This window comes from Thunnus maccoyii, chromosome 20, assembly GCF_910596095.1.
Source record: "Thunnus maccoyii chromosome 20, fThuMac1.1, whole genome shotgun sequence".
NCBI lineage: Eukaryota > Metazoa > Chordata > Actinopteri > Scombriformes > Scombridae > Thunnus > Thunnus maccoyii.
Window position 1 is genome coordinate 20672759 of NC_056552.1, and position 14359 is coordinate 20687117.

The following is a 14359-nucleotide window of genomic DNA, read 5'->3' on the forward strand; positions in this document are numbered from 1 at the left end:
TTTTAACAATCATATTTCATTGATATCTACTAAAAAAAATTACTTGAAAGGAAAAGATCAGATTCAGATCAGATACTCCAAGAACTCAGGTTCACTAATGTCTTAGAGATGATCTTTGTCACCTTTATTCCCATACATGTCCATTCATTACAATAGTGTAAATCCATAATAAATAAGCACCATAGATGATCAGCAGAGCAGTAAGAAACATTTAGCCTGTCATGAGACATACACACAAGGAAACTAAATGTCTCTATTGAAGTCAAAGAACCTGCAATAAATTTAGACCATCGTACTGTGGACTGTCTAGAGTGGTAGTCAGAAAGCCTTGAAGGACAATTACCTTGTAAACCTGTGCAATTAAAGAAGGTAATATAACATTGGCTTTATATTTGTTTATAAAATGTAAAAAAGAAAAATACAGTCACATTGAATAACCAAAAGCACATTTTCACTTGTAATTATACTGTTTGTTGGGCCCATTAAGAAATAAGTGTTGCTTAATACACCTCTGGACATTCTTCTGATTGATGACATTTTCAAACAACATGCAACACTCACAGAACAGATATCTGCAAGTCTTCACCTTGGAAACAATTTAAGTGTTAAGATCAATTTTCAGAGTAAAAGACATCTGGTAGGAAGTACTGAACACTATCAGTGATTATATATTTTTTTCCCCTCTGGTAACCGTTAGCATTTTTTTTATAGGTCTGGTTTCGTCAACAACACGTTACATTCACTACAAGGATACATTCTTAATTCAAAACTTCCATTCATATCACTATTCACTTTCACAAGAATTGGCACCTTCTAGGGAGATCAAGTTATTCTTAAGCAGTTTGTTGCCATAATAAAAATGAGAAAACAATGCAGCCACTGTGTGTACTATGGGCGAATATACTGTATGCACTACATCTCTGGACAAGCAAGCAACACTACATTTTTCCTATTTAAAAACACTTCCCTGAAGGCACAACCAGGAAATTCCATTGTTTCTTTGAGGGCAGTGTTCAGCTTCATGTGCCAAAATCAACATGGCTTCCAGGCAGGCCATTCAGATCTTTAGTGAGCGAACAGCTTGAGGCGGTCCAGCTTTGGTATTAACTGTGTACTGTAAATGGCCTTCACCCACTGGGCCACATGTGCCGTGTACTTGGCAGCACGTGCTTAGTTGAAAATGCTTGAATAATTATTGACATAGTCCCTGTTATATTATCTGTACATTAAAGGTACATTGACATCTGTGAGGATCAGAGTGACCCGAAGACTGAGGTTTGCCATCAAATGGACATGGAAACCATGTAGATGGTGACGAGAGAGGCACTGGAAGGGCCTGAGGACAAAGATTCAGAAGCAGCTATGGCAGAAGTCCCACCTCTTACTGCTTCAGTTTTGCTCCATTACCACAAGAAATTGTTTGGAAAATCTGTTCAAATCTTTTTTGTGTTACAATATATACATCTGATTCTACAGCAAAAAACGTCTGCAGTACGAATACACAACAGGAGGATAAATGCAAGTGGAGGAACCTCTGCTAAAGCTACCACTGTAGTTTAAGAGTCAGCTCAGCTTAATTACAAAAACATTATTTTCTCACCTACAACTAGTGGTATGTAGTCATGCAAATAGCTTTGGTTTTAAGGTTATGAGATATCCATCGATGAGATTTCTGCCACCAGCCCCCAAAAACTGGAGGTTATTTGAGTTTAGTTTATCGCGCTCACAGCATTAAAAACTACATTTAATAAAATCCAATTCAGCAATATCTCTTTCCAGAAACAGTAAACCTGTTACTATCTAGATAATTCACGCAATTCTTTCGTAACCTCATAACCTGGCCAAAAAACTTTATATAGGTCTATTGTACAGGTAAGTTAGAAAATTTGTTTTTTGTAATTTTGGTGAAGTGACTCAACAGTTGCAGGAATAGTTCGACATTTTGGGAAACACATCGGTTTGCTTTCCTGCCGAGAGTTAAATGTGACGGTCAATACCATGCTTTCCTGTATACTAAATATCAAGCTAACTAGAGCAAGCAGGAGGTTAACTTATAGCCTAGCCTTGCATTAGGGCAGGAAACAGGGGGAAACAGCTAGCCATGCTCTGCCCAAAGAAAATCCAACTACAAGCACCTCTAAAGCCCACTAAATTGGTGTATTGTATGTCATTAGGGGCTGAGCCCAAAAGTCTACTATACTGTAAAACAGTAGTCCTCGTTTGCTTTTACATTTCAAATTTTATAAGGAGTAAACAAAGAAATAATGTGTGAATTAGCTTTAGAAATACTGTTACACTGTTTAAAACTTTGGACAGAACCAGCTAGCTGTTTCCCCTTGCATCCAGTCTTTTGGCTAAGCTAAGCTAACTATATCCTTGCTCTAGTTTTGTATTTTGCATATGGATATGAGAGTGGCATCCAAAATGTCTAAAATGTCAAACTATTCCTTTATTTTAAGTATAGATAAAGATAAATCAGTCAGCTGTCGTTATTCCACATTGAACTCCAAAGAGTCTTACAGTTTCTGCACGAAATCCATTCACGTAATGTCCTTGTAACATAGTGGTTGTAGAAGTCAGTGCTCTCCAGTAAAGAGAATGTCAAAGAAATTACACTATGTCCCACCATTTACGCACAGGTACCTGAACTGTTAAAATACTGCCTCCACAAGACTCATCACATGGGTGTAAATCAATGTCCATTTCAAGCATGCGTATGAGTATCACTGCACATCAAGGAAAGTCAAAACCACTCGGTGCTCAGTGGAGATGATTTCATATTTACTTCATGTGAATTTCTTCTGTCATCTAGTACAGTTCCTTCGAGTTTGTCCTGAATGAACACAAAAATGGCCTGTTTTTAAATTTTTTTTATTTTGTTCTTTTCTTGAAGGAACATCCTGCTGCACTGAGGAGGACACAAGCCCTTAAGGAACACCAAACCCCGTAAATTTAAACCCTGATGTCAGCCACTGTTTTGGCCCCAGACAGAGGAGTGGCCGTGCTGTATCAAATGTCGCTAGTCCTCGCACCTAAGGCCAGATCTCCAAGAGTGGAAAAGAAATCCTCCATCTCCTTCTCCAGAAGCCGGTTGCGGTTCTCTGCGTCCTCCCGTGCCCGCTCAGAGTTTCGTAGTTTGATCTCCAGCATGCGTTGCTTCTTCCTTTCCTGCTCCATTTCCTGTTCCAAACGCTCCATCTGTGCACACAGGGCAGCACTGGAATCCTCCAATCTGAGAGATGCAGCACATCACAGACAGAAAACAAAGGTCAGTGACATTCGCCTTGACTCTTAGCCTGTGCACATTTTTACATACTTGCACATACATTCTATCAAAGGAACAGTTGCTCACACTAAGGTCTTTGGAGGTAGATCTCTAAAACCCAGGCAAATAGAATCAAAACTATTGGCATGGTAAGATACCACTAGAGGTAACTTGGGTGAACCAACCCTTTACGAAAAGTGGGGAAAAAAAAGAATACTTAAAAAATACAAGTCTACTGGCAGGTATGCTAACTAGCCCTCACTCCATCCAGAGAACACTTGACTTAAGAACTAATAAAGACAAAACTGCTGACTGCTGACTCCTGTCTCTGCTACACCAAACAAAAGATTTACACAATTTCTGTCTAAAGGTTTTTTTTTTTTAAGTTTGTTGGTATTTTCAACTTTATTTGATGTTTAGCCGTTGACAGGCAGATAGACAGGAAACATGGGTAAAGAGAAAGGAGGATGACATGTGACATAGGTCTCCAGTCCAAATCAAACAGGGGACATTGCATTTACATGGTACAGCTCTTAGACCACCACAAGTGCCCAAGTTTTGCAGCTTTAAAATATTTCTTTACTTTTTAAAACCCTCTGTGTAGGATTTTAAAACATTTTGAATGGTGCTTCCTAGCTGCAGCATTACAAAAAGTCACTGGTGATTGGTTTATTTGCCATACAGAGTACTACTTAGTCTGTGAAAACAGTTGTATCATGGCTTGGAGGAGTTTTGTTTTGTAAAGTCTGAGAAAATTACCCCTGATGATGTCATCTGATTTATCTCATCTTTGCCTTAGAGATTTCAATTTCTTGACAGAAAACCTGTGTTAAAAACTGGATGTGTGGAGTTTGAAAGACGTAGACATTTAACAGGCAAGGAGATTCTAACAAAAAGAGTTGCATGATCCAGAGTTGTTGGAGGTTGGCACATCTAGCTACTGAAAGTCAAGATATCTCAGCCCACGCAAGATAGACTTTACTCTTTATTTTTTAATCTGTCTCTCACAAGTCCCCCAATCGTATGGAAGTGCAATACTAACTCACTCAAGTACCCCTTTAAAAGACTATTATCATAGTAGCTAACTTAACCAATACAGCAAAGTTGCTGGTATACAGCAGTGCTGCTAATAACAGTAAATGAGAGCATGACAGCGTTAAGTGAGAAAATTCACTCCATTGTGTATGTTTTCACAATTTTCTGTGTTTGTTAAGATATTTTTTATTATACAACAGTTAGTTCTGATAAAGAAATATGATTGGATAGAAGGCATTCTATGAGTGCTGATATAGAGTATAACAGCACTGAGACTTTTAATTATACATGTATCACTCCACTTTACAGGTGTTCTAATAACCGTTAATTACATTAAAGGTTGTTATCTATCTTAGATTGTAACAAACTTTGCATCTCAAAGATGAACATATTTCCACAAATAATATTTGAGTTAAATTATGAATGGTCGTCAGAAGAGGACGACAGGAAGGAAAGAAGCCCGGGTACTTAAGTGCAAACCTCAAGGTGTGTTCATATGACATCAGCCGACCTAGACAAATGAAGCTAACACTGTAAGACAAACAACATAGGCTTTGAACTGCTTTCAGACTTGGCTATGTCTCAAAAATATAAACAATGACATTCAGTCTGTTAAGAAGACCGAGCTGAATACATTCTTGAGGCAGTTTTATAGATCCTTCCGGACAACTAAAGGGGAGCCCTACAGCATCAGCAGCTACTTTGGGCTTTGGGCTGGTTTAAATTGGTATATCAACAAGCCTCCGGTTAGCCGTTCATGGAATTTAATGCGGGACCCAGAATTCAGATCAGCTAATATTGTTTCCAAACGTGCTGTAAAAGAGATAAGAAAGGCAGGAAATGACAAAACAACACATCATCCCCCGATTTTACCTGAAGACCAGCGCATCTTAAAATATTCTGCAACACTAAGTCAAGACAGAGGAGAATCGAGATCTCAAATCTGACTCATTCACCCTAAAACATGATGAGAATGGCGCAAAGTATTTTACCAAGACACTGAATGAAGAAACAAAAAATCATAAAAACCCACTGGAGAGAGACAGAGAAATCGGAGGGGAGCTACGTTTGAGGGGGGTAGGAAATCCCCTCTGCCTGGTAGCATCTCTCGAGAAACTGCAGCCCAAGAAGGTAACAGCTGCGACAGACAGCTTCTGATATACCGCCGTTCCCCTGGGAGTAAACCAGCTGTCGCAGATGTTACCCAGGATGTGCAAAGAGGCAGGGACACGCACGTCTTACAGCAACCACAGCCTGAGAGCCACTGCCATACAGAAACTGTCTGATTCGGGACTCAAGGCTCACGGCTACCTACGACCGAATCACAGCTGTGCTGATATTCAGTATAACAGCACAAGTCAAAATGTTTAATAAAATGAACCATGTGAACCCAGCTGGTTGCTGTTGTAGAGCAGAGTGGTTCCAAAGTGGGGACCCTTGATGGGGAGCAAATTGAACTCAGTGCCCACAAGATAATCAACACAAATATGACAAATTTTAGGAAACCCTAGACCTTAGACTTACTTTTGGATCCTGGCCTCGTACACAGTCTTCTGTTTCCTCAACTCATCTTTCAGCCCCTCTACCAGATTGCTCAGTGTTATATTTGTCCCATCTCCATCCTCAGACATGATAATGGACGGCACCCCGGCTGCCATGGCCATGTGTCCGTTCTCACTGCATGCTGCACTGCTGCTGCACAGCTCCATGGCCTCACAGCTGTCCTGCTCAGAGCTCGGGTCTGTCGTCATACCTCCATCCCTTCCTCTGTCAATCTCCCTCTGACTCTCCATCCACTCCCCTTTTTCCCCACTTTCACCCCCTGCTCCACAGATCTGGTTAGCTGAAGGCTCGCTGCTGCCAGATTCAGGAACGGAGATCTCGCAGGAGGATGTGGACCAAGGTGTGCTGGCTACACTTGGAACACTCCCCATGCTGGAAGAGGAGGTGACGTTGTCGTAGGTGGACAGTCTCTGCGAGGAGCCGGTGGAGTCGCGGTCCCGGGCAGACCGCTCACCTGAAGAGGTGCGGCGGTGTCCCCTCAAGGAGGACAAACCGTTCATGAGCCAGTTACCTCCACCCCCACCTCCACCTCCACCAGAAGATACACTGGTAGTGTCTGCCACAGAGCCGCCGCTGCTTTGCTTAGCTTGTGGCTGGGAACGAGGCGCTGAGGAGCTTTTGAAGGAGTATTTCCAGGAAGGCATGGTCTTGGCTTGTTTACTCGGGCTGACCACGGTGTCTCCCTTCCCTGATGGAGATCCCAGTTTTGGTCCAGGGTTTGGGTTAGGGGTCTGAGTGGGTGTGATGGCTGCACACAGTTTGGCATCTAGAGATGAGGCACTGCTGTGCAGTTCTTGGTCAGGGTTGGAGACTGGGCAGCTGTGGAGATCTTCCTCGGAGATCCAGGCTCCCAGGCTGCGATGTTGGAGCTGATGTCCCTGGACAGGGAGCTCTGTTTGGGGCACGGTGGATCCTTCCTGGTCCCTCCCTGAGTACAAACGGTTGTGTTCCCTAATGAGGATTGTCATCAGGTGCTGGACCAGAGAGGTACCTAGAAAATATGGACCAATTTGTACTTTGTCAATACTACCAAATGTAATGAGATGTTAATCAAAGTAGCATTGCTATATGGACTTTTAAGAGTGTCATGGTAGTTTGCAGTGGCTGTCGCCATGAACTCAGTGAACATCGTCCGTACCTTCCATGATGGTGACTGGGTCCTCCATCTTGGGTCGAAGGATATTTGGTCCAAATACTGTGGCGAGATTCTGGACACTCATCTTGTTCTCATAACAGTGGGACTGGACCTCATCAAGGAATCTAAGAAAAGATGCAGTGTTAAATACTAGAGCAGAAGCAGCTATCTTTGTTGAAAATATAAAACCGATAACATTTCTGATCACTTTCAACAGTCGAAAGTAATTACCTGTCCACATCAATTAAATATCAGGAGAGGGAAAAGGTCATGTACTCACTTGCATATGTACTTGAGGAGATTGTAGTTAGGTAGAGGTAGAGTGCTAACTTGCTTTCCAAGCTCCTGGACCCCCTGATAAAAGACAGATTGTACCCACTGTTAGACACACATACAGTGCATAACACACATATACACACACCAGGTAAACTGCACACACCTCCTCCTCATCTTTGACCAAAAGCTGTGCACAGGTTAGAAAGTCTTCATATTTGGAGAAAGGAATGACAGGTTCAGGCAGCTCTCGCAGGTACAACTTCAGCAAGGATGCCACTGTGTGGACTTCTGTATTACTGTAGGAGAGTAGAGAAAAAAATGAATTAGGAAAGTTAAGGTCAGCCCCAGTTTTAACGAAACTGGAGTTGACTACTGGATTTCCTGTCATTCGAGCCTTACGGGCCCCTCCTATCTACCTGTCAAACAGAGGTTTGTCACCACAGTCGAAGGCCTCCTGCAGCTCTTTGACCAGGTTGGCCTGTCCTGGCATCCGAAAGAGACCCTCCTCATCCAAGCCTCTCTCCCTGATGAAGTCCACACACTGCTCCACCAGCAGGGGTGCCAGCCGGGGGCCGAACTTCTTCTCATACTGCACCGTGTCCTCCAAACGCTGGCCAAATATCCCTGGGGACAGATGAGGGAAGCAAATAAATCAAATATCTGTATATACATATCCACTGAAGGTAGTAGGTTATACATATCAGTTTTTTGTTGTTCCATAGTAACATGATGCAACAGTAGGCCTTTAATCTTACAACAGATAGAAAAATATTCAGTCAAACTGTCTCAATGAGCCAATCTGTAAAATGTTGTTGAGACATGCAAGTTGCCAAATGTAACTTACAGTGTGTCTGAAAGCGGTTTCATACCTTGTAACTTCAGAGCAGTTGTAAAAAGAGTACAGTACATTGCTGCATGTTACTTCCCAGTTTTTCACAATGGGGGCCCCCAATCACAGCATCACCAGCAAAACTGTTAGACTTTGTCCCACAGACACCTGATGTGTGATGATCTTTGCGAGCAGATGTATGTCTTGGTGTAGAACTTAAAGTATCTCTAGCATTTAATGGTTGAAAAGCAAATAATTCAGTGGGGAAAAGCACACTGAGAACCTGCCAATCAGCATATTGTTTCAAAGTGTCCTCAAGTGGTGGTCCAAAAAACTTTATTTTGCAGAGACCATAAACAGAAAGATATGGAAGTACCAGAATTCCTTTTTAAATCAGTAAAAAGACACAGTTTACTTGGATAATTAATTAGTGGTAATTGTTACCTGTTGACAGGCTGCAGCATTCGCAGCTGGCTGACAGCTCACAGTAATCGTAGTAATTCACAGAACAGGGGCTGCACAGCAGCAGCAAGTGTTTCTCATACATCCCAAACCCACATTTCACCAAATTAATCCATTCCGGTTCAGGCATTGGACTCCACTGGTAGAAACAAACACAAAGTGTTGCACCACAGAAACGAGTGACAGTTGAGGGAACTGACGGAGGAGCAGCTGAGCTGACGGCGCAGATACATGTATGTGAACAGCAGACAGAGGTCAGTGTGCTGTGACTGCAGTGCTGCTGTTAATGACGGGCGACATATCTATTCTGGACCGAGAACTGAGACACAGACACCCCTACTCTGTGAATCTGAGAGGGAAGATTGAAATATGACCAAGCCAGCATGAGGTAACCCAGCAGATACTGTATTACCACGACAGCTTATATGAATGTTGCTGATTGATATGCTTCTCTCCAGCTCTGACAGACTTTTGAAAGATATTACATCTGTGAGCAGTGGTGTAGCGAGCATGTAGAGGCCCCCACCCTACCCCCTCCATCTCTGCCACAGCTGGAACACAAATGATAAAACATTTTTAAGAAAACCCTGTTTAAATAGCAGAATAGTGTGACACTACACAGTGTTTAGAAATTTAGAGCCTCATTAATAATTTTTGGCCACTGCGGGTAAAACTCAAAAAGAAGCTAACAGACACACATCCCTGACAAATGATTGCCCTTTAAAGTTGACATGTGGCTAACCTAGGCTCACCGAGCTAAGCATCCATTTTCCTAAATACCCGACAATCAGAAAAATCCAGAGAATCATCACATACTTTTAGAACAGTATTGTTCTTAAATGACTTGGGTTTTTCAATGATTACTAGGTGTTAAATTTTCAGAAAGATTACACTTAGGGTGACTGTAATGATATGTGATATGCACAAACTGGGGCCATGGCTAACCATACAGTAAATATGCCATAATACCAAAACAGTGAGTTAAAAGAGGCTAAAAAGCTCAGTAGAGCAACAGTGTTGAATGATAATTCTCTGCGGGTTCCCTGGTAGGAGCAACCACTTTTCACTCATTTCACTCATTTGATTCAGTGTTAATACAGAAATGTAGAGTAGGTGTTAAAAAGGAGGACCAGAAATGGCATATTATCCCTTCACTAAAAGGATTGGCTCTTGGAGTTCTGGGTTGTTGACAGTGCTGACACTAGAATCTATCAACTAGTTGACTGTCAATTTTAATGTAATTGCTTAACAATTTAAGTCAAATAAATACCAAATATTCGCAGGTTACAGCTTCTCAAATATGATAATTTGCTGCCTTTTTTTGTTTTGTTTTGTGTTGTAATGGTCAGACAAAATAAGCAATATGAAGATATCACTTCTTCCAAATGAAACAGAATTTATGACATTGACTAAATCAAAAATTTGCTGCTGCTCTAGTAGTACCCCTGTCCTCCCTTTGCCAACAGAGCTTAACCTTGGCTGATTAAAAATGAAGACTAAAATGAGACTAGTGATGACATACACTATATCATTGGTGTGTTATTCTACATTTATCTCCCTATTAATAAACCACTCTTTTGTAATCTAACACTTTGCTGTTCAGCTGCTCCAAATGTCCCAGTTCACACCCAGGCAGGCCTGGTAATATTTCTGGACTCCTGTCAAGTACACTAACAGCCAGACCGGAGCAGACAGGATGAGAATTAACCAGAGGTTCACTGCTGCTTAGAAAAAAGACTTGAAGGAGCAGAAGAAACTCTTCTTGACTGGATCGCTACACTGCATTCACTACATTTATGCTCGTAGTTTACTACTCAATAAGCTCTAGCCAAAGAGCACCTCAACAGGTGTCACCACAGGCAGACACCCCATAGAAGCACTCTGTCCTCTATTTTTGAATTTAAACCAACAGTGTACTGGAATAGATTGACAGCAAACTCTTATCACATGTCTCCAGTCAGGTACCATAGCTGGACACCAGGAATAGAGACAGCAGGGTGAGAATTAACTGCAGGCTAAAGAAATGAGACACAGTAGGGGCAGGTGATACTTTGCATGACAGGGCTCAAGTTGTAACTAATACAGTATAATATAGACACACCAAAGAGGTGGGCTGTAATCTTTTCCAATTTCAGCAGCAATATCTGGTTTCAAGAAGTGTTTGGAGATGTGTGGAGCCTACAGGGCAGAGAGGAAATGGAGACTTCCTGGCTCGCTTGGAAGGAACTGCTTTGGTCCAAGTTAAAAAGTTGCTTACAATAATTAGTGGCAAAGAAACTTGAATAAATATCGTCAGAACTATTGTTTGTTCTTTTTAAACACCCTGAACAAAATCTTAAGTTTCTCTAAACCTTTTTGTAGTTGGCTTTCTTTAATCTGTCTTGAATGTTTTGTTATGTTATTACTTAACAGACTGTGTCGCTTCCTGCAAACTAAATTTCCCATCAGAATATCTTAATTGTTCTCCATTCTCATGTGGTCAAACGTGTTCAGGGATGAGATAGTGGGCCTCATGAAAAACCAGTTGTACAAGTTAGTTCTTAAATGGTATGTATGAGGGATGTTAGAGAACCTGTGGCATTCACCAATTTCGTTGTTGTCCAGGCATGTTATAATAGTCATGCACAGACAGTCTGCCTGATGCCACACTTACAAATCATAATACCATGATCTGAATTTTAAATATGTTACAGAAATTGACAAAAATAAGTAAACTGAAGGCAAATATTTTTTATATTATACATTTTTTTCTGTTCACCATATAATTATCATGTCAACTTACTTTTTTTTTTTTAGGTTTTATGATTTCACTAGCATATTTTGTACAGTCCAGTAGTTGCCAGGGAAATTCTCTCAGTCCGACAGCTGTCTCAGGGTCTTGATGCATGTCTCTGTTCAGGATCATCCTCCGATATACAGTAATGACAGACAGTGTGACATCACCTGCTGTATAGTACTCTTCCGCCCATTTACATGACTGTCGCGTCCCCTCGATCACTTCCCATTTTAACTCATGGACTGCTTTAACTTTAGAAAGGCATTTTTTTAGCAACTAACTTCATATGAAGCCATTCCCAATTTATTTCTGTCACAGTACAGCGCTGCTTTGATGACACATTACTGGCAGCCTTTTTAGGTCCCCCTCACTTTACTAGTAATGACACTGCTGAGTTACGACAGCAGGACTTGAAGCTCAGTAGTGTGAAATTCTTCTTTTTACTCTTGGGTGACATTTTTGTGAATGAAACAAATAGAGCAGAACACGTATAGCAATTTAGAGGCATTGATTATGCAAATGATTAAATCTCATGAGCGCACACCTACTCATGAACAGGAAGCATTGATCAGGTTCAAATGAACTATTTACAACAAGTTTGTGCAGTTCACAGAAGTTGCTGAATCTGACTTGGTAAATGTTGAGGCTCACTGTCTGTGTTTTTGAAAGTGATCATGTTTCTCATATTTGAGCTTGCAGTTAAAGGTTGGATTTTACCTCCTCCAAATGGCGCCCAGATGACTCGCCGTATTGCCTTGACCCAGTCATCCATGTCTGTCTGGGAGTTTGCCATGAGCAGGAAGGATTCATGGCTGATTGGTGCCCGGTCCTTGTCTCCTGTTCCACCTGTAAGAAAAAATGACGAGGAAGAAGGAGATAAAATGTAGGGGTGAGTGCACCAGAGAATTCCTGACAATTCTTGTAGGGACCTCATTGTAAGGGCAGAGTATTTGTGGCCTTTATCAGATTGCTAATGTTGCAGTTAGTTTGGGTTTGTGCGTGCACTGAGTTTGTGCCAGCTGTCTGTGTGAGCCAAAGTTAGTAACCTGTGTTGACTGGGCTGGCACCCACTGACCTTTGGCTAGCAGGCCTCTAGGTATTTTTCATAGAAAGACAGAAGAAAAACAGGTAGAGCACAGTATAAGCAGGCAGTGCTGCAGGGAGAATGAATCAGCACGCATAGCTGGATAGATTTGAGCACATTTAATTTTTCTAGTCCAGCAAGTTTTAAAATATGCTACTAATTAGTCACTCAGTTTGAGAAAGAACACTCATTTTTCATGTTTGGACATGTGAAAAAACCAACTGGATTTTAGTAATACTTTTGTGCAAAGAAAAAAAGACAAAAAGACATAGTTTAAGGTAAGACAGCTCAGTATATATGCTGATGTTTATTGTATGTGTGCTTTACAGTAAGTGTGTAACAGAAAGGTCCAACAATGCTGTTAGAATTAAGTCAAAATATAGCTTTTAATAGATGTATAATAATCCAGAAGAAAAAAAAAATCAAATGCCAGCCAAATTAGTTTCATCTGGTGCTAGAGCCTGCATAGGGTTCCCACCAGGTTAAAACCACTGTGCTATAAAGGTTTCCCACCACTAGATGGCACAATGGTTCTGTTAAGCATTCTCTGTATTTGTACTCTATTTGTAACTTTCCTGTCCTCTAAATATGACACCAGTGAGTCCAAATCACATTTCCAAATGGAATTTAGCTGACGCTGTGATCTAGAACAACTTTTAGTGAGCACAGAGGTAGAATGAGACCAATTTTCTATGTTCCTTAAGCGCAACACTCATAGAATGATAATGAATAATGAGTGATGTTAGGCTGAGATAGAGTGCTAGACATGTTTTTTTCCTTTCACAACAGCAAAACTATATGAAATATGAACTACCTTCAATAATCATATGATAGATTGCTACATAAAGGAACCACATTGACACCGTAGGCAGCAAATGTATCCTATTTATTATCCTGCCCCTATCATCTTTTTGTATATATTGTTGGACATTTAAATGATGTGGAGAATATGTGATGTGTTTCCCATTTGGCTGAGCCATTAGTGTTGGATGATGTTGTTGCCACAGTCACAGTCATTGTTGTCACAGTCATTTAGCTGTGAGAAGGGAATCCAAATATAAACAGCGGTGCCATAAAGCTAAGTGCCATTGTCACCCAGCTTTGCAAACTCACACTGTCATGATGAACAACACACTGTGGTCCGTCTTCACATGTGCACCAGTACCTTGAAATGGAGATATACTGTTTTTGTCTGAAATATAGCTCCTTTCTGGTCATATTTTTAAGAGAAGACACCATCATGAGATTTAAGGTTCAAATCATGCGACAAACAATGTGGTTTTGTAATGTTGGCCTCATTAATGCATACATGCAGAGTGTGTATGGATATGGACAACTGAAACTAAATGGGCCCTTCAATTTGCCCTCAGGAAAGGAGGCAAATTAAAAGGGTGATAGTCAATATAAACTCAGACATTAAGGAGCCGGGACACATCCAATACTTCCTTTTCAAGAAACCAAGCCCTGATAACACACACATACACACACACTCAGATCCATTTAAAATCAATCCTAACATAGCCGACAGACACCAAAAACCATTGGAACATTCAAGCCTGGAGTGGATGGATGCATGAAAAGTACAAAGATCCCCTTTGGAGCCAATTAAGATAACACTGACTGCAGGGTTAACGGAAACACAATTTAAGTGAGCTTTCCTCTCAGTACAAAGTCTGAGTGATGAAGCAGATTTTTGTCCTTTTACACGGAATCAGTCTGAGCTTGACATTTGAGCCTGGGAAGAGGTTGAATGTTTACAGCATGTGTGCGTAAAGCTGCAGTGTGTTGAGTGTCTGTGTTTATTGAAGATATATTCACAATTATAGCTTCAGTTCCTAAATGTCAGACAGCTCACAGGTGGTGCTGACTGGGAAACAAAGAGAGGAAAGGGATGGAGGGAGGAGGACCTGTAGTTTTTATGGTGCAGCAGAAGA

General features: G+C 41.2%; 1 protein-coding gene across 4 annotated transcripts in view; it reads right to left on the bottom strand.

The window, feature by feature from the left end:
- Positions 1-95: 95 nt before the first annotated feature.
- Positions 96-14359, bottom strand: part of si:dkey-191m6.4 (rho GTPase-activating protein 22) — a 44722-nt gene continuing 30458 nt past the window's right edge. For all 4 annotated transcript variants that reach the window (XM_042396820.1, XM_042396819.1, XM_042396821.1 and 1 more), the window contains 7 exons: positions 12059-12187; positions 7691-7898; positions 7438-7570; positions 7279-7352; positions 7002-7123; positions 5825-6854; positions 96-3232 (listed from right to left, as the gene is read on the bottom strand). In XM_042396820.1, the coding sequence (XP_042252754.1) occupies positions 3010-3232; positions 5825-6854; positions 7002-7123; positions 7279-7352; positions 7438-7570; positions 7691-7898; positions 12059-12187 (1919 nt within the window). In that variant the 3' untranslated portion in view covers positions 96-3009. The remainder of the gene's footprint in view (positions 3233-5824; positions 6855-7001; positions 7124-7278; positions 7353-7437; positions 7571-7690; positions 7899-12058; positions 12188-14359) is intronic.